Genomic DNA, 25,327 nt, shown 5'->3' with positions numbered 1-25,327 from the left:
AAAGGTGAGTTTAATCATCGTGAAGTATTACATTATAAATGTTCTTCTATGTCAGTTTTAGTCTTTCTACCAATAGATGTCACTGTTGCACAATTATTTTTTTTTTCAGTGTTTCTTGTTTGCACATACTGTAAATGTAATCTAGTCTTCAAAGCATCGTCTTTTGATCTTTTCATTCTTTCCATGGTTCTTTTCTCATCTACTACGTTCTATTCCTTTCTCCCTCCAATTTGAAAACTACTGCCAAAATGTGCCTACTTCCTCGTCCCTGGAACACGTAAATACTCCCAGGTAGATCTGACTGGGCCACGTTAAACTAGTGTCTCAAGTTATAATTAAATCAGGTTGGCACCCAAAACTTCAGTGTCTCCCAGCAAGTTTATCAACTTCTTCTGTCTCATATATGGCCAGTCTGACTCCAATGCCAGTTCAGCTGCTTCAAAACCTCGAGAAGTTTTGAAACTAACAGCAGTCCTGGGCTGTGCACACGCCTATATATATGTGCATATGTACACATGCATGCACACACACCACTTACTGACTCAAATCTTTCTGGTCATCTCATACTTTCGAGCTCCTCCAGTCCATTTCCAGGAAAGCAACTGATTTAAACAAAATGCCCATCATGATTTCAGTAATGATACATCATGCATCTTATTTATTTATATACATATATATACACACACACATATATATCTATCGCTCTCTGGCTTAGTCACATATAGGCATATGGACTCAGAAACCATCTGGAAAACTATATCCCATCCAAAACTTTCCAGTTTGCCAGATTTTTTAGAACACAGTTTTAGACACCAGAAATAAATGCATACCAGAAACATAACAGTATATAATAAATGCTTGTTGAAATCCAGCATAGTATGAATAGAGTCCTACTTACATTCAGTTCCAGGCTTAAATGCAACACATTTCTGTTGATCTTCTCCTTCTCACATGAATGAGCAAATGGGCTTGACTGCCCCAATCTGCAATCCAAAACCCATGTATCTTCATCTCTGTTTGACACATCCAAATTTGTCAGTCGTTCAGTGAAGTCATCCTTTAAAGCAGTCTCTGCTAGAATGCCAAAATGAAATGAAACAAAATAAAGCATCTGCAGATAATCTCTACATATAAAAAGTTCTAAAAGTTTCTTTTAGAAATTCTAGGGCATGCTATTAACATATACGCACTTTCAGTTTTCCTATTTAAAACAAAATGGGATAAATGGGATATGTTTTCTTTTCACTGAGAAAAAAATACCTTTGCACTTAACTTTCATCTAGTGAAAAAGTGGACTGTTTGTCTTCCTGCCCAACACACACATAGACACACAGTGTGTAAGCTGCTTGAGTTTTCACCTCCTCTGCCGAGGCACTCTTGAATGCATTTGTTACATGCATATATTTCAGAGGTGGCTGTGAAGCATAGAAATTAAGCTAAGGAAGCTCAAGTGACTGATTAGACGAAGTTTCTAACATAAGTTAAGCACTGCCCTAATGGATATTGTGCCCATTAGCCCATTACAGCAAAAGCATAAAAAGCAGAATCTTTCAATCAGAAGTGGTATTTTACACTTTACCTTGCTCCATTAACCTTAAAAAAAATATTGTCCTAGTTTTAGAACGTTACAAACATTTAGTTACAAACATGCAGTCATAAATGTAGTGGGAGAGGTAAGTGCAAAAGCTGACAGCCAACAGTATACTCCTGTGTCATGCACTCCAGTTACACAGCATTCTCCTTTGCAGCGCAGCGAATATTTCAGCTCCCCAAAACAATGACTCTTTTTCTGAATGATAGCCTCTAATTTACGAATGAGAAAAGCAATGAATTCCACGAGGCCAGTGTGTTCTCTGAAGTGTAATGTGTGACTTGGTGTAGAACATACACAGACCATCCTCTTACGTATGCAGTTCTAGAATCCTAGAACATTCTCACCTAGAAAATTCAGATCCCAACATAATTCAGAGCTGTCACATATGGTAATTAGCTTAACAATGCACAAAGAACTGTACTTACAATTTTGAAATTTATTTTTAATTTTTGGTATTTCCCCTAGTTTCAAAATGCCATGTTAAAAAGAAGCACGAGAATCATAATCTCTAAGCATGTTTGATTAAATTTAGGCTGATTTTCCAAGCTTCTGAAGGCTTATAGCTCCAAATAATTTAGACACTAATAATTATCAGTAAAATAATTACAAATAATTATCAGTAAGCATAGCAAGGTAAAATACTTGGTAAAATGGCCAACTATCCATAAAGCCATAATATTCCCCATGAAAAGTAAAGACCTTATGGAACAGAACCTTTCATGAAATAAAGTACCCTAAAACACTGAATATAGTTGTTGTACTTGAATTTCACTTCTTGCCAAAAGAGCTCAGACGTAGTCTACAAGGTGTACAGTTTCTGGGCTGGAGTCCAAAGGCAGTTCCATTTTATTATAAAATGCTACTGCTCATGAGGTACTGATTAACTAACCATTCTCAAGATTAGGAAATGATAATTATGTTTTCATAAAATATTTGAAGAAATTTCTCCGTGGTCTACTCAGAAGCAAGTGTAAGAATTCTGATTATACAGACATGTATAGCAAACAGTAATAGTTTATCGTAATGCTTTAATGAACCTTCACTAACATGCAAGCTGAATATGTGTATCCCAATTAGTTTATTCTTCAAATGTGTTTATTTGTTTTCCTAGCAGAACCTCTAAATTGCATTCCACTTACAAAAGGGAATATTACGGCATTTGAACAAACTAGTCATTCCTAGCTAGGGAAGCACCAGCACATTATAGAAGAGGGATTTTCAAGTTGAAGCTACTGTTCATCCTCATCCTTCCAGATGGCAAAAGACAGCATCTCTGCAAAAAGAGATACCTTAAGCTTTTACTTTTTACACATACCCTAAACTTTTTGAAATTATGCACTGCATAGAATATGAATTGTAATTGAATTTATAAGTATTTGCAATGTTGTTTTAATAAAAATGTGCTTCTTGCTCTGAAGTGTCACATTATAGCTTTAACAGACTTTATGGCTTACTATTGACAAGAACAAGAGGCTCTGTTTCCTTCCATACCCATCAGTGCCCCCAGTTGCTCATTGGCTCTGGATCTCATCCGTGTCCATGCTGAGCTGATTTAACTTAACCCAGCAGATACTTAACTCAACAAAGAGGGACTCTCTGTGGGCCAAAGCAGGGTTGGAGCCAGGTGGTGGCCTGAGCAGGGGCTGAGAAGAGACTGAGGAGGGAGTACAGCTCTGGAGGGACTGGTGGAGGAAGCCAGGGGCAGTGGTGTAAGGAACAAGGAGCAGCATGAGAAAAGGAGCCACCATGGTCTGGCCCTGGTGTTGGGTCCAGCCCAACTCAGCAGGGGGACATGATGTTCGGTGCGAGGGCTGGAGACCAGAGAATGGGCAGGAGGTGTCCCCATGGAAGCAAAGCTGTTCCTCAAGTGTATGCTTTTTAGTTTGGTTGGTTTGTTTATATAATACATATATATACACACACTATATATATATTATATATACACTATATATAATATATATAATATATATTATATAATATATATCTATAATATATATTATATATATATATATTTGTCTTTCCATACCATAATCAGTTTGTTACAAAAGCTTGTTAATTTCAATAAATAAAATCTAATAACATTTTCCAGCTTAAAACTGTTTCTTTCCCACCACCATAAAGCCACCACAGTGCTTCTCTAAAGTTTAAGCCCAGCCAGGACTGAAGGAATACATTTATGTCCTATGCCTGCAAGTATTTGCTCATGAAAAGGGAATTCCTTGATTTCAAAGGGAATATTAACTGCAAATTCATAGTTCCTATGATTACACAGCTCAAGATGATTACACCCCTCAGCTGGGGTAAAGGAAAAAAGGGGGTCTGAAGAAACAGGACTCAGAGGAGTCATTTGTAATGAAAACACTGAGAAGCTTTATGTACTTCATATTTTTTTCCCTTCCACTCAGAAATGGACAGTGGATTGACTGATTACAGCAGCAGTTCAAACAAACTTCTATTTGAATACAAAAGTAAAATATTTTAAAGCGTTTTACTACAGCTCATCTAAATTACAGGTAAGTTAGACTCCACATATACTCCATATATTCAATGTTGAAAAACCTGTCAACTCTTCCATGTAGACAAGCATAGTCTAAAACTGCAACGACACAGGAAGATGAGCCCTGGTTAATCTAAAGCTCAAAGCCCACTCCTTAATAATCAAGGAGACTAAAGCTATGAATTCAGTATTTGATAACTGTAGTGCTTCACACATTAAATGAAACCAATACCCTGTGATTTGCTTCCATCACTTGAGCTGTCAAATGGCACAGGGATTCACCCTCTTTCACTAGCTTCCAGCTGAATGAAAGGTGGCAGCTGAATTTTGACCTCACCTTTATTATTCCATACAATTAGCTTAGTGGCCACTCTATGGCCACTCTATTTTACATTATTCTAGCTTCTGTAGAAAATACAAAGTTCCAGGTGATTGCAGAGAGGAAAAGAAAAAAAAAAAAAGGTATCTGCACAGTATTTCTGAGTCAACTGAAGACTGTCTGTATCATGCTAGCAAACTATTGTGTCAGCTTTTAGCTTTTCTCCTGATTCCTATCACATAATAATGTTACATTTTTGTGGCTATCTACTGACTTTACATTGCAAAAACTTTGAGTCTTGTGGTGTCACCTATAAAATCATACCTGATTCCAAAAAACAAGAGCCAAGAGGAAATTTAGGCAATTTCTATAATTTCAGTGACTATTGTTGATTTATGTCTGTTTGCTACATCAATTTATAATGAATGCTTTCAAATGTCTGGGTGTTATGTACATTTTATCCATGTACATGCAGACAAGTGTATATATCCATTCAATCAGAGGTTTAATTAAGGAAATTTTGAAATGCATATGCTTATCCTTAAGCCACTTTAATCAATTTGACAACTTTTGTTGTTTTGCTTTGTACTTCAAAACAACAAAAACAAACACAAACTCTCCAGGAAAATCCAGTTGCTAACCAAACCATCTTCCAGGTTTCACAGCTGACATCACCAAGGTCATGCATTCCACAAGCACCCTATGTAGAAAGAACTGTTCCCAAATACAGATTTGCTGCCATCTATCGCTGCCAAGGGGGTGGAAGCCACAGCCTGCTCACAGCTGGGCTATCTGCTCTTTCCCCATTGCTACACCAGTCCTGGGATATCAAACCCAAACACGTGTAACACTGGCTCCTATGGTTTTCAGTGGCTCGAAATCCAGGAGATGACAACAAGGGTCTAGGGTACATACACTGTCTCTAAGAGGCAAATCATGAGACCGAGGCAAACCAGGACCAAGTCAGACACAAAATGTGTGTGTATCTATCTGTCTAAAAATCTGTATATAAATATGTGCATAGATATATTAAATGTAAATAATAATGCATATGCAATTCATTAAAATTATAGACTCATGTTTTATAATGAAATTAAAAGTATTTTTTCTACACTGACTACAGGTTGATTTTTAAAAATGAAAAGGAACCATATATTGCTGCTGCTTTTCTGTAAACTGATTTAATGTCACGGGGGTTAAATATTTCTTAATTCTTATTTTTTGAACTAAAACAAATAGATATATGGCAATTTTTATATAAAGATACATGGCTACAATATGTGGCTATTTTTTATTACCACAAATAATATCTTCTGCAAACTGAGAAATCTATAAAAAATATTTTTGCAACACTTGTTTTAGAACTTCACAGTTCTGTCTTTAAAAGATAACAAACCATTGCAGTATTTTTAACACATATTTTATCCGTTTGTTTTTGTTTTTCCTAAAATACTAAAATCGCAAAACAGTTATTTTTCAACAAAGATCCCATTAAGGGAAAAAAATAATATAACACAACCTAAGCTACTGCACATAATCCCTGGAGAGATATTAAGCAATACATAGAGAATAAACAGCTTGGAAGCTGAATAAAGAGTTGGAATAATTCAATCTTTCAGGAAAATAAGAATGAAATGTATAAAAAATGTTAGATGGGATAATTTACGTTGCTTAGGACCAGGATGGACTGTGAGATCATTTAAATAAGTTAAGCAAACTTACCAAAAGACCAAATTAAACTGAAAAATTTTTAAATGTACAGTTTTTTACATAGTTAAATCACTGACAAATCAGAAGCAGGGGCAGAACAAAGAAAAGCAAAATCATCAGCTGAGGATGCAAACAGCTGTAATTCTCACCTCAGGCACTTCCTATGAAGGAAGCACATCTGCCATTTTTAGTTCCAATTATAAAACGTTCACGTGAGCTTTTGTCATTACAGTCCCTGTAGCAATTAAGAGCTCTGTGTAAAGCACTAAACCAAACTCTAAATTGGATTTCTTAAGCCTATTTCAGAAATTAAAGTTGCAGGTTAATTACAATACAGAAAGAAGCATTACAATTAGTTTTGGCAGCAATATAACTCAGCTTTTAAATAGAGTTTAAGTTCACTTTCAGAATTACATCTAATCAGGTTTTGGACAATGAACATTTCCCAGAACCAAGAAAAGCCTGCAAGCAATATTACCTAGGTCTCTGCAAAATGGCTTGCAAAGCTTTTGTCAGGTCTGCCTGAAGCCAGGAGGAGGATCTGTGGGTCCACAAATGTGTCTATTTTTCCCAAACATAATCATAATCATGGTGATACCATGGTCCCTCTAGAAAGCCATTCTTTACCTTCTCATCTGTCTTGTATAAAGAACTTCTTGGAGAAAACCAATCAGCTTTTCAAATATATATATTTTTTTATTTGACAAAAGAAATCAGATGAGTCATAATATCCACACTCCATTGGAACATGGTTTGCTTAACCACAAAGCACTTAAATCTGAGACCAATCTTTACACTTTGTCTTTTCAGCTTTTGTTTCCCAACCGCTGCTCTATTCTATGTATGTCTTTTAATCACACTTCATTCCTTCTGGGTTGTTTTGTAAAATCACACAAGATAAAAACATAACAGTTAATCTTTTTGTATTATGATTCCTAGGTAAGATACAATTCTGTGTCTATTGTCTATTTGATTAAATTTTATAAACATTCCTATAAATTTGTGAAGCACAAATAAAGAAAGCCTTTAGTTATTTAGATGCTTTTCACTGTTTACCTCTTGGAAGGACTGAAAAAATGGTAGAGGAAATAAAATGTAAGTCTTTGAGAACCAGTCTCAGAATGTCATCTTCTGTGGACCTTTAGGATTTTGGGGGGTCTTAAATTTCAGAAAGACAAGAAAATAACCAGTTAGACTTACTGGGTAAGTGGATCACATAATTGAAACAAGCTAAGTGGCCAAATTGCTTATTTAAAGGTACCATTTCAACAGCAGAGCCGAACATTCTCAACACCATCACTAGATAGAACACTTACATGGGTAACTGAAGACAATGATTTTCCTATAGCTATCGGTATTTGCAAGGTCCTATATCAGCAAGTCACAGCATGTTAGACTATCTTTGGCAAACATCCTTGACCAAACAGATTATGCTTGACTGATGTTACTGAAAGCATGCTTTTTTCTCCATATTTTAAAAATATGGAAAGCCAAAATATGCAGACTCCATCCAATTTATTTTTTTTTCCCCATATACACCTCAGTTTTTATGACCTAACCCTCTTGCTTGATCTTTTCTCTTAACCAAGCACCAAGCAGTAAATCCTTCCTGACTGGGGGAGGGGGGGCTCATAATGCTCAGAAAGCTAGAAGCTGCTGGCGTAACAGTATCCAGAACCACCACCAATTTACTGCCATGGGCTGTGTTGTAATTCTCCCAGTTAGCAGTAAATGCAATGTAGTATTGCTAATAATGGAGAAAAATGTTTAGGTTGCTTCCAATCCATCCAATTATGCACAGAGAAATCTATTACTGGCAAAATTAAGGCCTACTTCTCTGGCTAACAAACAAAGATTAATGCATTGTTCTGAAGTTCCAATTGAAAGCGAGTTATCTTCCCACGGGAGAAAATAAATTGTACATAACCTTGACTTGAAACTCTTAACATTAAAACAAACTGCCAAAAAAATGAACACAAAGCCCTCTGGCCTAAAAAAAAAAAAAAAAAGTGTTTGTTTACAATATGTTATGCTGTATTATTATTACAATAATGTATATACTTCGTATTGCTTTTGTCCTCTATATTTATCCTAGACAAAATAAATAAATAAATAAAAACTAATAAAGTAGAGTGTAAGTGAGAACACATCACTAGCTTTGTGCTTTGTATAAAGAACCAGTATAATTTGGATTAGAAAAAAATAAGAGTAATATCTAGGGCAGAAAGATGAGAGAATTGGATTTTGAGTTCCAATGCTGTGCAACCACCCACATGTGCTCCACAAAGCTAAGGAATACCAACTCCAGTGACACATACAGCATGCATTCACTAAATTCAGATAGTCCTATAAGCTATTGAGTAGTTTGATCCCATTCAGCATAGCATTTTAGCACATACTTAAATTTAACATGTTTTGTTACACTGAAGAAATAATGAGTAGGACCTGTATTGTTATTTCCCAGCCAAATGCTGCTTTCTTCCAGATTGCAGCAGGATGCTCTCCAAGCATAATTGGCATTATAAGCAAAGAAACAAAGATTTGGAAAAAAAATTAAAAAAGCCAAAAGAGGACCTAACACAAGAAGCAGTTGGCCCTTCAATGCAAAGTCTGAATCTCTCGCTATTTCCAAAGTAGATTCTGGTGACTGCAGCCAAAAGTCCACAGTCAATGCTCCAGCCAAGATCCTGAGCTGCAATGCCAGAAACTTTTAGCAAAGGCTCATTTGCTCATTTTTAATGCCAAAGAATTTCACTGCTCACAGTAACTTCTAGACTGGGAGAGTATCCAAAATAATATAGATGAATATCCAATCAATACATTAATTACACAACATTACCTAAATTCACAATTTATGGATATACAAAAAGTACATACTATACAAGGCTTTGAAATAACTTACAATTCACATATGCTTTTGATATTAAACATATGGTTAATATTTTTGTCTGGTTTTAAAGTAGATAATGATTATTTTCCAAAAACAGTCGATGACTGTTTCTTTCATTAACTGAAGTCACTTCTATCCAATCACAGTACATACCTTATTGATCATAGATTACACTCAAAGCGACTACCGAAGAAACAAAGCATTCCTAAGGCTGTAATTGATATCTACTGCTTGGAGAGCGTTTTGCTGTGTCTTTTTACAATTGCTTTTCTGATCTGCGGCCTTAACCAGTGAGCTAAAAGAACGTGGATGAAGAGACTAATGTTTAAATCCTTTATTCATTGTTTTGTTTCAGCCAGATTAGAAAATGCACACAGCAGTCTTGGAAAACAACTCCACCTGTGGCTAGTACAATAGGAAGAATAAGGCAGTATATAGAAAATTCAGGCAGTCGAAATTAATATCTTTCAGGCAGCAATCCAGGAATGGATGCTTTGAGAGTCCTTAACCACAACGTCAGCAGGTTAAGCAAACATAATAGGCTATTTAATGACACAAACTGTTTACATTACTTTTCTCATTTGTTATTTAGAATTTAGTATTTTTCCCCTACACACTAGCTTTTACTCTTCTGCTGCCTCTGATATGAATAAAGTCACTGCAGACAACATTAGGTTTGCATTACATAAGTGAAAAAGCATGATAAATACAGTAAGATTGATTTTAAATAACCTATATATATTTTTTAAAGCACTTCAAAATCTTGAAAACTGTCAAAATAAGAAAGGTGGAAGTCTAAGACTGATTAATCTATGTGCAGAGGTCACTTAGATCACTTTTACATTGCTAAAATCTTTATATAGAAACGTTTGGGCAAAATTGTTACATTATTACTAAAAAAAAAAAAAAAAAAAAAAAAAGCCACACCATATAAAAGTACCAGAAGCAAAGATTAAAATAACAACCTGTATAGATAAACAGGGAAACCACTGAGAGCAACAAAACTAATTAACACTTAGCATGGTATTTATATCAAGGCCATGGTACAGATGATTCATCAGTGGAAAACTACACTCTGATAACAGGAGGAGGATGGCAAGGGGTTTACACCACATTGCATGTGCTGCTGCTTCTCCTCCTCTTGGCATAACGTTGGATGGCATGTGCCACTGCTTTTCCTGCTATCCAACAGGAGGGCACACTACAGCCCAAAAGATACTGAAAATCAAGAAACAAAGACAATGTGCAGCAACCTTGCACAAGATCCATGACAGAAAAAAATATGAAAGATTTGTGGCAAAAGGATCATGCCATACTAATTATTAATCCTTAGGGATAAAAAAAAAAAAAAAAAAAAAAAAAAAAAAAAAAAAAAAAAAAAAACTTACTCTATATCCTCACTGCCCATGCTGGTTTAATATACACATTAAAGTGAGAGGGGCAAAATGCTGTGAATGGGCAGATTCAACTAAGACCTGTGAGTTCATTTTCTTCTATAAGGACTCACAAAGAATTTTGTTACATTGATTTTCTACATCGAACTGAAGGATGTCTGAGACAGTGGCATCAAAGCTGCAGTGCTAATAGTACAGCTATTCATTGCACCTTTGCATTCTGTTTGACAGACTCTGCATATATATACTACAGTACATAACTACAGTATATACATGTAGCTATACTAGTTCTGTCAAATTTATCTCTCTTCCTGATTCTGCACTATGCCACTCAGGCACACCAGCCAAAATGGACACTGACTGGACATTTCTGCACTGTTATATGGAGTCAGTCTGTCCTCTGGGAGTTAATTACCAGGCTGTTAACTCAAGAATGGTTATCTTTCTGTACTTCTAGTCTAGCTCATCTGTCATTTAAAAAGGATCTCAGCTTCTTGTAGACTGCCAGGGGCTGTGGTGGTGGGAAAAAACAGTACAGGCTGGAATGGAGCCCCTGTGGTTGTAGTATTTTGCAAAAAATGCTAAGAATAAGATTTAATGATATGCACAAATGATTTTTGTTTTTGAAGTCCTGTCACTTATTTGATGGAAAGCTAAATATATATTACTGACAAAACAAATGCCTTTCAGAAAAAAATATCTCCCTTCAAAAATTGTTTTAATGTAACAATATTTTTTTGTTGTAAAACAACATTTTTCTCCAACTTATTTTTTTCAGTTAGGTACGTTATTTCAACTGACATTTTAAAAACCTTAACACACAGGAAATATAAAATTTTATCAGAAAACTTTGATGAATTCATAAGAATTGAAAGCATAAGCGATAGGCAACCACAACTGCTCTAACTGTAGTCTATAGAAATACTTCATATTCAGAAAAGAACAAACCTCATTATCATCATCATACTACATTCAGGAGGGTGGACTAGATGATTTCTAGAGGTTCCTCCCAGCCTCTGCCATTCTAGGATTCCGTGCAACATAACACAGGTCGGGTTCAGTTACTGACTACAAGAGCCAGTGAAGAATAATCCTTTTTTATTAGGGCAGGAGCTAGAACATTGTGTAAAGGCAGAAATGAGTCTTGAACAAACACTGAACAAAGCACTGAAACATGTCAAAATATCTGAGGTATACGGAGAGAAAGACTTGAGTGAAAAGAAGGCAGAAAGAAACGGAACAAGGAGAGTGTTTGAGGCAGCTAAGATGGCAGAGAGACAAAGGAGAGGAGCTATTAACTGGAGGAATAGGCAGAAAGTTGCCCAGGGTCAACTCATTAAGATGAGAGAAAGTGGGAGAGGGAGAGCTATAAGACAAAAGACAGTAAAAGGTGGTGGATTTAGGAGAAGCAACAGACTGTGAAAGGATTCCAATTAAGAAGATTTTAGTGCACTTTAGTGCTTTAAGATGACTTTAGTGTACTCTTAAGTACCACAAGCAGCACTCAAAAGATTTTCTTGGCAAAGTATATAATCAAAAAGCTTAAACAGCTGCACTTATCTAGGACAGCAGGCTGCTTAGGATATAAAGAATAAAAAATAATCCTGATACTAAGAATTTGCATGTCAAGACATTTAACTATCTGAGTGCTGAATGTGTGCAAGTGGAAAGACATTGACATTGGACAGGTCACTTATCACTCATTGTAAGTTGAAATGTAAGAAATCCCTAAGCAAATAAACTGTGTTCAACTCTATTAAAAAACAAAACAAAACATTTCTGCAACTGTAGAACCACACGGTTCAGCATCTGTCCTGAACTGTCTCATGAATCTGTCCTAGATGGAACCAAGCAAGTTTCCAACCTGTTCTTACCTGCACATGTTTGTACTGTAATATTGGACCTTACCTAGAATCAAGTCTCAAGTTCAATGTAGCTGAAACACGATCAGCTAGCCAGGTCTGAGAGAGATATCATCTGTTCATTAGAATGAAGGAAAACTTTAGAAAACAGTCAAAGTACTTCTAATCTATGTGGTAAGAAAAGGTATACACAGTTCCTTAAGAATAAGTATTGCTTCTTAGCAAGGGAAAGTTTTTGATTCTATATATTGACTGATGATAGGAAGTCCAATATAATACAAATTAGAGGTTGTAAAACATCTAGTAGGATGAACTACACTGTCTCAGCATTTCCCTTTCTTTCCCTCTTGGGGTCAGTCATAAAGCCATAAAATGAAATAACTACAAGGAATTAAATTTTTCCCCAAAATTATCTGCCCAGCAGTATTTGTTTTATTTATTTTATCACTAGCAGCATTTTTGGAAACTGACTGCCTTCCTTAGAAGCAGAATTATTTTCAGATTAAAGACGTTCCTAAAGCATTCCTAAACAGCACCAGATCACTGCAGTAATACAAAGGATAACATCAGCGTAAGCAGTGTCATCAAGAAATACAATTGTTTTTTTAAATATAGGAGAAAAAGAAAGAAAAAGAACATAAGAATAGCAACACTGAGTCAAATTAAAGGTCTAACTAGCTAAATATACTACATCCAACAGAGACCTAAACCTAAGCAAGTGTTTAAGAACGTCACATGCCCAGCAATACTTCCTCCATGTTCTCTCCTGTCCTCCCACCATGTACAGCTTGGAAACCTTTTCAGTAACCCTCAGAAGACTTTGGTTCCGAGGCCCCCCACACTAACCTGGATGCTGGTTTCTGCAGCATCCTTTGGCAAAGCATTCCACACCACCACACACTACATGCATAGCTGCATTCTACATGAAGGACTACATCCTTTTGTTTCTTCTCAACTTGGCTCCTAGAAACATTCTTCAGTGCACATCAGTTACTGTGCTGAAGGGGAAGTGAAAAAGCCATTCCTGAACAGCCTCTCCAGCCACTCACTTTGTATTTATTTCCTTGAATTTCAAATGCCCTTTTACTGCCCAGTAAGTGCTTTCTGCATTCATCATGGCATTTCTTCCTAAATAGCACGATATGATCCACACTGACTAGATCAGTGTCCCTGCTCCTCAGGCAGACTGTGTCAGATCAGGTTATACACCCTCCAACACATCAGCACTGATTTCATAGTTAGTGATGATGACTGATGAGGACTGGATGAACTGTTGGGGCAATGCAGAAGAGGGGAGTGAAAGGAAAACAGTACAGCAGAGGTTTCAGAAACCATTAGGGAACATTGACTAGTGTCACTGCTCCAGAATAACCACCTCTAACGCTCATTTCCTTTGTATTAGAGCAAGATTCAGTAAAGGACTAGGTAGCTATAGCAATCTGCTAAACAGTCTTAAAGTACAGATCAGAAACAATGCAGAAAAGGTCTAGAATTTACATCCATAGTTACCACCTGAATTTCTTCTTTTAATAGTCTGTATTTATTTGTATTTTTAACAAGAAACTTCTAAAATGAGATACAACATTGGTCAGTCTCACAGAATCACAGAATTGTAGGAGCTGGAAGGGACCTCCAGAGATCATCAGGTCCAACCCTTCTGCCAAAGCAGATTCCCTACAGCAGATTGCACAGGTAGTCTCAACTCTGACACATCTGCACACTGGAATTAGTCAAGTTGGGGGATAGCTTTTTTTGTTGTTTTAAGTGCTTTTATGGAAATACTTTTTTTTCAGACATAGCGTTTGGCTGACTGTGTAACATCTGCAAGATATTACATGCATGTTTAATAACACTTGCACCTTTGAGTAATTGTATAAACCAGCAGAAGGAATGACAAATTTCTCAGCTTTACCAAGTCACTCACAAACCCAAAGGCCATTATCATGAAACAAGAAAAAACACTCTTCATTATGTAACCTAGCCCTTTCTATTGGCCTCAGTCAAATCTGGCAGAGCAAAAGAAAGCCTTAGACATCTAAGCACCTAACAAGTAGTCTGCTTAATTCACTTGAAAGTATTTGTCATTCATTTCATTTTTTCAGCAGTTTCATGCAGTTATATTACATTACTGAGGAAAAAATTAAGCTGTGTTCCTTTGAAAATTCGAGGTCTAATTAAAAGGGGGTTCATTAGCCAAATGGATTTTTGTCACATGAAATTTTTCACTGGCATGCTCATGGGCCAGATACAAATACCAGCCATTACTGCAATCCAGCAGCCTCAAGGCTGCCAGTATTACATTTCCTTTAAAAATAAAATTACAACTTAGCAATTGCTGGCCATCTAGTATGTAATTTTGTTTTGGAAAACATTCCTGTCTAAGTTGATCATAAGCACACGCTTGTTCTCAGTCTTGCTTCAAGTTAAGTGTGTGTTCAACACTGTGCTTGAAAAGGATATTTTCCTCTTTTAAGGCCCAGTGACTAACATATGCCATACCACTATGTGAGAGCGCGACAGCAAAATGCTGTTGGTCATATTTCTGATTCATACAAAAGGTATACTTTATACTTTAAAATTCTTTCATCTGCAACTGTAGATGCCAAAAGAACCAAATAAGAGACAAACTTCCTTTTATTTGTGTTACTCATAGTCCTGTTGTAACAGCAAACCTATTATGCAAATTTTGCATGTTGGCCAAAGACCTCTAGAGTCTGTCCTCTTAAGCCCTATATTTGTTTCACCAAGAAGTACAATTAGTCTCATCTCATCAAACTTCCTTTTAGGACTTAAATAAATAACTTAAAAGGATGCTATTTCACTGGACTGAGGACTGTATAATCATTTTCCAGAAAATCTCAACTTAATTTATGGTTAAAAGTCAGATGAAGTACCTTACTACACTGACACAGAAAAATAACAAGATTACAGTTAATTGGAAATGCAACATGAAAATAAAGGTAGTTCCCAGAAAAAAGAACGCAGAATTAAGCATAGTTCAAGTTTTAGAACAAAGGCTATCACAGACCAAATTACACGATGAGATTCTAGACAAAAATTCATATATTTTCTAATTTTTTTTTTCCTGAATAACCCTAATTTGGATTAATTTGACTGATGAATTTTAACATTTTTCATCATAAAAAGCTGTCACATCATTTACATTAGAATTTAGTGGGATTCAATTGCCTAAAAAAGAAGAAAAGTAATAGGAATAAAGTAGAAGTTTTGAAGGGGTTGTGGAAATGTTGTAAGGATGACTGACGAGTCAGAAAGAGAAACAGTACACCAAACATCTGCTTTATGAACACATCGCCAAAAGGATGGGTGGAAATATTTCCATGGTCATTCAAAGCCATGATTGTTCAAATGTAAAGTATCATTAAATGTTGTTCTTAGCAGTGAAAACAGTGAAAGCAGACCTGAATTCCAAGGAACTTTTCATTCATTCCACTGGAACACCCAGCCGTCAGCCTAATTTGCACATTTAACATCAATTTCATGAGAGTTACACCTAAGAGAATTCACCTCTCTGATGACAGAGCTGCAACTTACTTTACTAAGTTAATTGAACCTGCTTTTATCCCTGTCTCACTGACCATCCACATTATTAATGCCTCAAGCCCAGTGTATCTTTGTTTATAGTCTGAAATCCCCTTTAAGACTAGAGTCACACCTAACCCGTAAGATGAAAAGCCTAAATTCCTTCCTCTGTGCAGCAATGGTGGAATCAAGTCACTGGGGTGTGAGATGTGTAACGCCAGCCCTGCCACCACAGATGTACGGGGTCTGGGCACACATCTCAGCAACTGCAACTACACAAGAATTGTTCAAGCTCCAGAAGCCCTTCAAACAGCATGAGTATCCAGCCAGCAACTCTCAAACTGGAAAAGCAGCAGGTTGCTAGCGTGGACCAGACATGCAATCCAAACACATCCTATGTGACTGTTCTAATATAACGCATCCACAATTACTCTAACTGAAATAAGATTAAGTAGAGGGGGGAAAAAAGTTGGATTTGAAAGTAAATGTGTGGTCAGAAATACCACAGAAGACAACAACAACAACAAAAATTAAATTTAATAAAAGACATCTGCATGATGAAAAACATTTCCTTTTGGAAGTGTTACAGAAGAAAGTAATCACACTGGATTTAACTATCACAAAGCTAGTTCTTTAAGAAAAGAGATCTCTTGCAAAGTCCTATGTCACACTGGAAATTTCAGCTAGCTTTAGATTATAGTCTATTTTCTGCTAACCTTTGAATGAAACCTTTCAGAAACCTATAAACCCTAAGCTCTTACTGGTCACCAAAAACTGATGAGAATAGAAACAAACCTTTGCAGAGACTGTAGGATGAAATAGTATAAATGTTATCCAGTCACCTTCATGAAAATAACTGGACAAACATTCAGTGCCTGATGAGAAGAAAAATATGGTTCTTTGGGCTAATTAGGATTGGCCTATTTTGCTAATCAGTAGACAAGAGAAAAAATCCTTGGATGGTTCAAGGCTGTCAAGCTAAGCAAAAAAGTTGGGAATTTTTTTCCCAATGACTTGGAAAAACAGAAGAAAAATACTGAAATTAAAAACTGCCTTATAAACTAGGTGACATCAGTAGAAGATTCTTGAAACAAGTAAAAAGCGGAAGAAGTATGTGCTAATACTTTTCTTCTGAGCTTTGGATGACAAACAATTTTTTTTGTGTGTGTGTTTTTTTCCTCCCCTAATTAAATATAATTTGCATAAGCAAGTTCAAAAGTAGAGTACAAATGAATCATAAGAATGAAAGGTGCAAGCCTTTCTTGGCAGTTCATATGGTGGTACTCACCTTACCCATAATATCTAAAACTGCAGTAAACTAGTACAAAAATTACTTGTTCAATATCCCATGAAAACAGCATATAAGAGAAAATTAGAGTACAAAAGCATTATCAATAAATGCTTAGGTCTTCTGCAAGACGATTCTGCCTGTGTAAGAAGATGTATTAAAAATGAAAAAATGTCATCTATTAAATTATTGGGGATTTATTTATCGCCTAGAAAATAATTTTCAGAAAGTTGCTATCTGGCTGATAAAAAAAAAAAAAAAAAAGAAAGAAAAAAAAAGTGGGGTTTGTTTGTATGTTTGTTCAAAATAAAAGCTGACATTTTCCAAAAAGAATAAAAAAACTGACTGGTATATATTAATATATCAAATATATCTCAAGTTTGAATTGTAAAATCTATTTAAAATACAAGGGTAAGGCCTGCAGCTGCGGAGCCCAGGCCTGAGAGGGCCCGCTTGTCACACTGCCCATCTGTGTGGTGCGCGTGGTAGCCACAGGATGGGGAGGACGCCATTTTAGGCCATGCGCTACTTCTTCCTCAATAATGACTGAGTTTGTATGCTCATAGAAGTCCTAGCTTCTTATTGGCCACACTCCTATGTACAACAGCTGTTATTTTCACTTCTGTTTCTGTCACCAAAACAAGAGCAAGAGACAATATACTACACTTTGTACACCCAGTAAAAATTGTTTTATCTTACAAACGTTCAGTGGCTTTGTTGAGGTAAGAGAATCCAGTTTACAGGGATAACAATCAGGAAGCTTTTTCTACACATAAGGTAGATGTACTAAGACAGAAAATGCTAAAAAGTTATAAATTAGGAACTCGGAATGCCTTTATCAAGGTTTTTTGTTTCTTTGTGGTTTTTTTTTTTTTTTGGTACATAAAGTTTTTCCACCTTCATTTTTCCAACATACTGAAGAGAAATGAGAGCCATCATAGCCACACATTTGCCAAAACACTCACTCAAAACACTTGGCAATGCTCATAATCTTTGCAGTTTTAAGTGAACCCAGTTAGTATAAATAGATTGTGTACCGATGACAAAGAAACACTTAGAGATAACTCAGTGTACTTAAAACACAAAGATGTCACATATGCTTTTCATTGCAATATCAAATGTTATATATATATATATGTATATATATATATATGTATGTGTATATATGTATTATATATATGTATATACATACATATATATATATACATACACACACACACATATATATATATAAAAGGCAAAAAATATGACACTTCTCTTTTTTAACACTTCCATCAAAATCTTTATTGCCCAGGAAACTCCAGGAGGCAGTATATAGTGAACATCACCCAGTTGAGAAATTGTGAAGTATTTCTCTTTCCTTCCTTGTGCACCTCTATTTCTGGTAAAGAGCAATTTCACTCAGTCTTTGAAATACCTCCGGTAGAATGCATCCAACAAGACTTGCCTTTTCTCTGACCTATCCTCACAAGAAATATAACATTCAATCCTGAGGAGACATTTGACTATGCTCTGGAAAAATCTAAACACTTTCAGGGAGTAAGAGGCTGCCATTATCTAAATTCAAGGGTAGTCATAATCTAATCCCAAAGAAAAATTCCCCTGCCACAAATAATTAAATACATCATTAATCCACTAGGAGCAGTATTTTAATAGTATGGCCAAGATAAAGCTTTAGGTGCTTCTAAATAATATTCACTACTTATTTAAGTGTGTTATTTTAGATTTAATGTCACCTCTAAATTATACTATTCAAAATTATTTACTGATAATGATAAACCACATGCACATAAATTGCATCTTTATTCATTTTCATTACTTATATTTTTGAGCACATTTTTAGAAGGGAATATAGAGGGCTTTTTCCCACCATTTTTACAAGTTTGATTTGGTTCAACATCATTTCTTCAGAAACAAAATACCAAAGAGCAGCTATAACAGCTTTTTAATATTCCTGTTACATTATTAATTTATACTTACACAGGTAAACACTTGAATTTGATCTCAGCTTATATATAATCCTGACCCATCAAGAACGTCAGCAGAACCATTTCTATTTACTTGTTTTAAATTGACAACAGAATACATACAGATTTAACAAATTACAACTACAGATTTAATAAATTAAAACTTCTAATTATTTCAATATTTTACTTCAAGACATTCTTTTTACACTGGTGAAAAAATCCCATTTCATTACAGTAAGCCTCTTAAATTAAATGCACAAACTGTAAACCAGTGTGAATGCTTTGGCCTTTTCTCCCACCCATGAAACAGAAAATTGTTAATCTGTGACCAGCATCAAACATTAAGCTGTCTCTGTTTTTTCATTCCAATTTAATTCACTTGGTTTCCCCTCACTGATTGTCTTTGACTAGAGAGTCACATGTTACAGAGGGAGATGAAAATACAACTATTGCTTAAGCGTGTCATGCTGGGAAGTCATTCAAGTAAAACAGGAACTATTTGTTCACAGCATCTACTGAAAGTCAGTCTTCAGAGGATCTTTTTAACTCAGACTTTGTCCGAACTACCACTCCACATTCATTTCAAACTGTTATAAATCTATAATTTTAATGCAGCATTGGCTAACATTGTTTACAGTAATATAAAAAAGATTTTGGCTTCACTGGGAAGAAGTATTAACGATCTCTTATCATTACAATGTGTTGTAAGACTCAGAAGATAAAATGATGTCCTTTAAAGAAATTAAGATGCAGTCAAACTACAAGTAAGTACACTGAACATAATAGCAAAATAAACATCTATGAAAGAGCTATATACCTACTGTAGTTTTAGTTGGAACCTATTAGAGCAGTTGGCAGGATCACATATCTAGAAGGAAAAGGAGACTTAACCTGAATATTTTAGTTTTAGACTGCAACTGTCTACCGAAGGCACAACAGAAGTCCAAATCAAAGAGAGCATCTATCTTACAGACCTAAGTGGCAGTCGGGAGTTATCATGTTATGCACTATGATACAGGAAGGCAATATCTGGAATGGTCTCAGAAATAACTACCTCTCAGCCATACTGAGATTTCAGGTAGCATAATTCTGTAAAATATTAGAAACATGTCAAGGCTTTAGACTGGGCAAAAAGAAACAAGTTTGGAATAGAAATTGGTATTAGTGACAACACTGAGAAGGTAACTGGATTTTGCAGAGATGATAATCCAGAGGAAAAACAGAACTCATGACTCTTTCCTCCTAGGTGTGTACACTTATACTGGTTCTATTAAGGCCAAGGTTGGATTCCAAACTTTTGAATATCACTATCATAATTAATCTTTGAAATTTGTCATATTTTGTTTAGAAAAACTGAGATGAAACTCAAGTTTGGAAAACCATGAAAAATCATCAACTGAGTAATTGCTGAATAGGGCAGGGAAACTGGTAACAAATGACACGGAGAAGACTGAGTTACTCAATGCCTTCTTCACCTTAGCCTTTACCAGTAAAACCTGCTTTCAGAAATCACAGGCCTCTGATACCAGAGGGGAATTCTGGAGCAAGACTTACCCTTGATGGAGGAGGACCTGGTTAAGGAGCATTTAAACAAACTAGATGTACTTAAGTCCATGGGACCAAACAGGTTGCACCCACAACTTGCGGGTTTCTGCAGGAGCAATCTGTTGTCACTGTGAGGCCACTCTTTATTATCTTTAAATGGTCATGGCAACTGTTAGAGGTTTCTGAGGACTGGAAGAGAGCAAATATCACTCCTATCTTCAAGAAGGAAGACCCAAGAAACTACAGGTCAGTCATTCTCACCTGAGTCCCTGGGAATATGATGCAGAAAATCCTCCTGGGAAACATTTTCAAACAGGTGAAGGACAAGAACATGATGGGGAGTACTAGCATGGATTTACAAAGGAGAAATCATGCTTGGGCAATTTCAACTTCTACAATGAGGTTACTACCTTGGTGGATGAGGTGAGAACAGCGGCTGTTGTTTACCCTTACTTTAATAAAGCCTTTGACTCTGTCTCCTGTAACATCATCACAGAGAAGATGACAAAATATGGGTTAGATAAATGGACAGGATTAAAAACTGGCTGAATGACCAGGCCCAGAGGTTTGTGATCAGTGGGAGTTGTGATCAGTAGTTCCTGTTGGGAGGAAAAAATATACAGGACAAAATACTGGAACCATTACTGTTCAACGTTTTCATTGACCCTGATAACTGGATAGTGCACACCCTCAACACACCCTCAGCAAGTTTGCAAATAATAGAACATTTGGAGGAGTGGCTGATACACCAGCGGGTTCTAATGCCACTCTGAGGGATATTAACAGGCTTGAGAAATGGGCTGACAGGAACTTCATGCAGCTCAACCAAGGGAAGTACAAAGTCCTGCACCTACAGAGGAACAACCCCAGCACTGGCATATGCTAGGTGCCAAGCTGTCCAGAAAGCAGTTTTGCAGAGAAGAACTTCAAGGTCCTGGTGGACAGCAAGTTGAACACGAGTGCCAGTTTAACAAGAATGCCAGCAATGCACCTGTGTGACAAAAAAAAATATCCTAGGCTGCATTATTAGGATTATTGCCAACAGGCTGAGGAAGGCGATCCTTCTTCCTCTACTCATCACTAGTGAGACTGCATCTGGAGTAACATGTCCAGTTCTGGGCTTCCCAGTACTAGAGACATGAACATATTGGAGAAAGTGCAATGAAGGGCTAGGATGATGACTGGAGCATCTCATAAGAGGAGATACTTACAGAGCTGGAGCTCTTTAGCGTGGGGAAGAGAGGGCTCTGAGGAGGGATTCTTATCAATGTGTACAAATATCTGATAGGAGGGAACAAAGAAGAGGAAGTCGGGCTCTTTTCAGTGGTGTCCAGTGAAAAGTGGCAACAAGCATACATTAAAAAGTATGTAATGACATGTGAAAATCAGAAAACATTTCTTTACTGGGAGGTTGACTGAGCATTCACACAGGTTGTCCAGAGAGATTGTGGAGTCCCCCTCCTTGGAAATATTTGAAACTTAGTTGGACACAGTCCTGGGCAACCTGCTCTGGGTGAACTTGGTTGAGCAGGGGACTAGATCAGATGAAGAGGTCTCTCAACCTAAACAATCCTGAGTTTCTGTGATAAATTCTCTTTTCTCATTTCATGTAATTCTGTTTTTACCCAAGTGTTTTAGTTCTTTAACTCCTTTATTGAATCTTCAAAGTACATAGACTGAATAAGCTGTTCTCTGTGAAGCAACACACTCAAATGTATATTACTTTCATGTGAATTACCTGTGAGAAACTATGCGTCATGTTTCCATGTGATCTATATGCAAACTTACCTCATGAAGTGCATACTAGTTACGAACAGAATGCTACAGTGCTTTTAAAATGCTAATTAGCAATTCTCTGAACCACTTCAATTACAGAAGATATTTATAAACCCTTCCCTTCCTTATAAAAGGAACATCAAAAACAATATAATATCACCTGTCTCCTGCTATAAGAGCCTTCAAACATAGTTCTGTTTATATGAAAATTCATTTTCAAAAACCATGGTTCAGGAACACATCACAAGGTGTTGTTAACTTCTCTTGCTGACTTTGTCCATCCCTTTTCATCTTAAAGAGTCAAAGATTTAGGTTAGGAAAAGACACAATAAAATTCAAATAGTAACTCTATATTCATTATTTTTTCTACCTTCATTACATATCTAGGACAAAACATTGCCTGCATCCCATTTTTCAATTGCAAATCTTTTCACATTAGTGCTGGAGACAGATTTTTATATATATATATATATATGACATATATATATGTCTGGTGGTTAATTCTAATACAGGCAATCAAATCCAAACGCTAAGGCTTATACAAGTGATACTACAGCCTGCTACCTTAATGCTGGAAATTATTTAAATAGACTATATAACTGCTATATTTGAAGAATCAGAGTATTGTAGTTCACATGGAAGTAAGCTGTGCTTACATTGCAAACACAAATAAACCCAGAAATATGTTACTGGAAGTTGGAAGTCATAACGAGTAGGACAGCTTTCAAAGCAAGATTATGAAAACTGTTCCTCCAGCCACCAGCATGTGAAGTACCATGCTAAAAATAGTTTTGTGCTCTTTATTCCCTTAAAAACACTTGCAGACTGACATACAAGGATTCTGATCTTAGACCAATTTAAGGATAATACTTACTCAAGGATTTATCCATATTACAGTAAACAGCCTTTTATAAGTTGAAGCACTTTTATTATACTTTAAGACTGTAAAATGGATCTCCTGAAGGTAACCATTAACAGTTGGCATGTTTTCAAACAGCAGTGCATAACTTTTGACAACCACACAAAATTGCCAGAGTGCTCATTGTCAATTTTGTCCACAGAAACCTCTCATCTAATGGAAATCAAGCTGCTGCCATAAAATTCCCATTGGCAGTAACAAGCAAACATAACATTCTCCATCTAATCATTAGCAGGGATAGATGCAGATACTGTTGTGTCTGGAATATACTACCAGGAGCTCTTGGGTATATATTTGAGAAATCTGAAGAATTATATTTAGCAATCTCTTCCAGAGCATAAGCAGCCCTCCATACATCACAACAAGCACGGTAACTTTACATCCACTGAAATACACTCTAATGGTTACAGGTCTTTTCACACATGTTCCCTCAAAAATTAATCCTCTCAACTCTAACCTGCTGTGCTACACTTACTTCATGATACTCCATTCCCGTTCTCCATTCTAGCCAAGGCCAGGCTCCCTACCCTCTCTATGTGAGCTCCCCTTTCTCTATTGCCTAACCTCTCTCTTTTCATCCCAAATTAAATAGACCTACCATATCCACCTAAAAGCTTCATCATCCAGTTTCATTCACCATTCCTAACAACTTCTGTTTTAGCCATTTCCACAGTGTTGCAATGCAACTGAGGTACTGGAGCATTAGCTTTGGTTTTCATCAGATTGCTAGTGAACTGTTCAGCTCACTAAACCAGCAAAAGCTGTTCACCTCTCTCCTTGTGGCTTAGTTTTCAATTTGCTTAGTGATCTGACTCTAAATACCAAGATAAACACTAGAGTTGTTCCAATGGGGCCATGGATAGTAAGAAAGGATGCCTCTGCTGGGAGAAGGGAAGATAACACAGGGAGAATGTCCTGTCCCTTTCAGTGGCACAGGCTCAGACATTTTCAGTTTCTCTATAGTGCTACTAACTTTTCGTTTCTGTGTTTGTCAGATATACTTCTCTCTCACAACTCCTAAGTATCAGAAGGAGTACATTTTCACTGTCTGGGGCACTGAGGTGACACCATTAATCTAATTTCTTCTCCTTCTTTCTTTCACCATTCCTCTTAACCAGTTCTTCCTTCTTTTTAAACACCACCACTAACGTACACAAAAGAAAACATGGCAAATGACCCACCTCAGGCTCTTTTGCTGACTCAAAGTGTGGTGATCATCCTGGAGTAATGGGATGTCGTGGCTGAATTGCCCAAAGTTGTAGAGGCTATGTCATAACCAGAGATTTTTAAGTTTCCTGCTCTGAATCAAATTACTAAAAACACCAGTAATCTTCCTCTCCCTTCAGTTAATACTTAGTAAGACAACATATTGGTAGCATTCTCTATTAATTAAATAAAGCAACACTGAAATTTTTCTCCCTATCTTTTTCTGTCAGTGCAAATATTAACTTGAGAAAGAAGCACAGTCAGAAAGTGAAAGCTTTCAAAACATCTTTCCTTGAGACAGGTATTCAGATACATTGAGGACATTTATTTCTTGAAACTCTTAATTTATTCCAAAGCTTTTATTTAGGATTTTGGTAATTCAAATGGAATTACTAAATGCAAATATAGGAACATTAATTCATAGCCCCACTTACAGAGAAAATTGCTAAATAATTATCACTGAAATACAAATTCTTCCCTGGTAACTATTAATCTGCTAAGATAAAAACTGTGGCCTGTTCCCATGGCCAGCAGTTGCACTTCAACAGGAAGGTCCAGAAATCTGTATTTTCAAGTGAATTACTGATAGAACTGTGTAATGAAATGAGGACATTTTTTGCCATGAATATTTGCTGTAAAGAAACTGAACTTGCAGAAAAAGTGAAAGCAGATAAAGGCACTCCGCCTTAGCTAAATGTTACAGTTCTAGATAATTGGAGAATATTCTCGCAGTCAGAGTGAAGAACTGTGATTTAAAACAAAAATTCTCACAAAAGAGAATTAAAAAAATATGGGTAGAGTTTTATGAGTCCAATTT

The 25,327-nt window shown here is 36.3% G+C and overlaps 1 protein-coding gene across 1 annotated transcript in view; it reads right to left on the bottom strand.

Annotated features, from left to right (window-relative positions):
* Positions 1-25,327, bottom strand: part of FMN1 (formin 1) — a 197,630-nt gene that overhangs the window by 156,782 nt on the left and 15,521 nt on the right. The window contains 1 exon segment of the mRNA XM_032189407.1: positions 899-1,074. Coding sequence (XP_032045298.1) covers positions 899-1,074 — 176 coding nt within the window.

Source organism: Aythya fuligula, chromosome 5 (assembly GCF_009819795.1).
Source record: "Aythya fuligula isolate bAytFul2 chromosome 5, bAytFul2.pri, whole genome shotgun sequence".
Lineage (NCBI taxonomy): Eukaryota > Metazoa > Chordata > Aves > Anseriformes > Anatidae > Aythya > Aythya fuligula.
The sequence above is the reverse complement of the archived record's forward strand: the minus strand, read 5'-3'. Positions and strand labels throughout refer to the sequence as shown.